Below are 3,011 nucleotides of genomic sequence, written 5' to 3' on the forward strand. Positions count from 1 at the left end.
GAGGAGAGATTTTTTACTATTCCCAGTAGTGGGGTGATTAGAGCAGCGCCATTCATTTACTTTTCAGGATATTCAATTGCATGACAGCCAAAAGCAAAACTGATTATGAAAATTTTTTCTTGGTACAGAGAGTTAGAAAGTAGAAATATTAGACCGAAATAATTTGTGTAAAATTATAATCTAGGCGCTTGATGAAATGGAATGAAATCTTGAATATCTGGAAATTTGTTGTCATGAGTATAAGCAAGGGAAGTTGTTCAAGACAGTAAAAGCAAGATGGTCGATTTTGGCTGTGAGCGTCGGTGTGAAACCGCCATATTTAGGTAGAGTTGTGGGACATTGAGCTGTAATAATCAGCGGATCGACACTGGAAGTCCCACACAACGACACAAGATAACACGACTGCGTTGGATATAGCAGGCGCACCTGGGAGCCAAACGGCTCAGCATATGAATACTGCTGCATCCTCAACATCTTATCGTGATCAAAATATCAGACAAATTAAAGCGCACACCGGACAGTGTAGCAGCCGACAACAAAGGCACCGGAAAAGCAAAGACAGACATCCCTACACAGAACTCAAGTAGAAATGTCTTCATCACAAGGGCTATACTCCAGTTCCCTCCTGCATCACAGCGACCTAAACTTCTTTTTCTATAAAAGGGACTAAAAAGAAAATGCAGAAGAAGGGTGTGAGTTCAGCAACGGCAGTGATCATAGCAGTCGGCCTTGCGACCTCGTTCTTACGCGCCGCAGCCAACACAGACGCCGGAACTAACGCACAGGACTTCGCAGTCCTCTGTGGCCTTTACAGCCTCAAAGATACAACTGCGCCAAGCCACTGGGCGGCGACATTAGAAGATGAGGCCCCGCTTCTAGATTCGATATTCAACGCCAACCTAAGCACAGCCACTGAATCTTGGCTTAAAACTAAGGACGGCACGCTAGAAGGCAAGGAAGGCACAAGCGAAAGGACAGTAGCGTTACAAGCATGGCTGAAAGACGTAGAGAACAGGCGCCAACAGAAGCCAGACCCGAATAAACAGGATACATACGCACCGGTGCCAGACACACCGTATAAGAGACTCGCTAACATTCAAATAAACAGCTTACACGCACGAGCAACGGCGCTTGCGGCCGACTACAAACAGAAGAAAGAAACAGTCACCAAAGGCTTTGAAACCGCAATGACGCATATAAACAACGCCATATACGGCAAGGGCAAAACCGACTATGATGGCGAAGGGATGACAGATCCAAAAAGCAACGTATGCGGCGACGGCAACGCGGGCAACAAAGCAGTGGGCCAGTCGATAATAAATGATATGATATGTCTATGCGCACCGGCAGGGACGCCCACAGCAAAGCCCTGTGGACAAAAAGCGTTCGGAGCAGTGAACGCCAACCCGGCAGCCGGCAAAGTAACAGCAGGCAAAGGCCTGATCGCGGCTTGAAAAAAATCAGGAGCGACGGAAGAACTCACACCCGATCTCATCCACAGCCGTCTCGCGGCTTTCTACGGCCGCATAGGTGCGCAAGCGGGATCGGAGGCTAACGCAGCAGTCCGATTCATGCTAGGTCTGGCAACAGGCACGGGCTGTCAAGGCAGCAGCCAGGCGGAATGTGTAAACTATCTTTACCAACTAGGGACACCAGGGACAGGCATAACGTGGGTACAAGAGCTGCAGTCAGCAGCTAGAGCACTAGGCGATGCCGAGCGCGCGTACGCCAAAGCAACTGCACTAGCCGAGCAGTTAAAAAGTTTAGACCAAGCAGCAGAAAGCACTCGGCAAGCCGCAAAAACAGGAATCCAACTACCTACCATAGCAACAGCGGTTAAACCAGAACCATCGGCGCAGACAACAAAGGAAGAAGATTGCAACAAGAAGGACCAAAAAGAATGCAAAGACCCTTGCAAATGGAATGAGAATAGCACTAACAAAGCTAAAAAATGCTCATCAGATCAAGCAACCCAAGCAGGAACGGGAGATGGAACTGCAGGGGCCCAAACAGGAAAAACAAACAACACTGGAAGCGATTCTATTGTCATTAACAAGGCTCCTCTTTTGCTTGCGTTTTTCCTTTTACAATGAAGGTTGTAAAATAGTTTCGCCAAAGTTTATATATGACTCCTATATTTTATAATATTTAATATATGTTAAAACTTTTTTGACGAAAATGTGCAAATTAGTAAAATTTTTGGAATATAAAACTTTGCTAAATTTAAGAATAATAGTGGCTCATTAATGTAAATTAATAATGATTATAGGGTATGAAAAAGTGATATAACGTAACATTGTATACTTTTGTTTATTTTATGCATATTAGCTAGGGTTATAAAAATAACAGAAATAGGAAGAATGATAATAATGATACGAGTGATGTGAGTGTTGTGAGTGTGAATATACAAATATATTAATAAGATTGGTGGTGAACCTGAAATGGACTTGCAAATTAGAAGCTCTTAAAACAGTGGCAAGGGTAAGATGGGAGTAAAGGAGAGAAATTAAGAGGAATATTATAAAAGTAAACGTAGAAATTTGAAAGAGGGATATAGGGATGGGTAATACGCGGAGTTTAAAACAAAAACATTATAATTGAAATTAATAAAGAACATGATGAAGGGGAAATTATGGAGAGACAAACTCCAGACTAAAAGGAAAATGGTGTTTCTACGTTATTAGCGGATTCACCGACACAAAAAGGAAAAGTGAGAATGAAAATACCGAATGAAACGGCAGAATATACGAAAGTACAGTACAGAGGAAAATAATACAGAAAAGTCGATGATGCGCATGTTTGACACAATAATGGATAAATAGAAAAGCGGAAAAAGTAGAAACTTTTGCCTTTATTTTGATGGCGGAACCTAATATTCAGTTCTGAAAAACGAGAAAGAGAAAAAACAGAAAGATGCGAAAAGTATTGAGTATGTATGAGATGATGTCAAACTCTTTTTGTCAACATAATTGGTTATAATTGCTAACATTTGGGCGAAATACTATAATATT

General features: G+C 42.4%; 1 pseudogene across 1 annotated transcript; it reads left to right on the plus strand.

The window, feature by feature from the left end:
* The first annotated feature begins 749 nt into the window (after positions 1 to 749).
* Positions 750 to 2,015, plus strand: TEOVI_000760400:pseudogene (annotated as a pseudogene). Its single transcript has one exon. A coding segment is annotated over exon 1 (1,266 nt).
* The last annotated feature ends 996 nt before the right edge of the window (positions 2,016 to 3,011 follow it).

This window comes from Trypanosoma equiperdum (assembly GCF_001457755.1).
Source record: "Trypanosoma equiperdum strain OVI genome assembly, contig: ctg_1646, whole genome shotgun sequence".
NCBI lineage: Eukaryota > Euglenozoa > Kinetoplastea > Trypanosomatida > Trypanosomatidae > Trypanosoma > Trypanosoma equiperdum.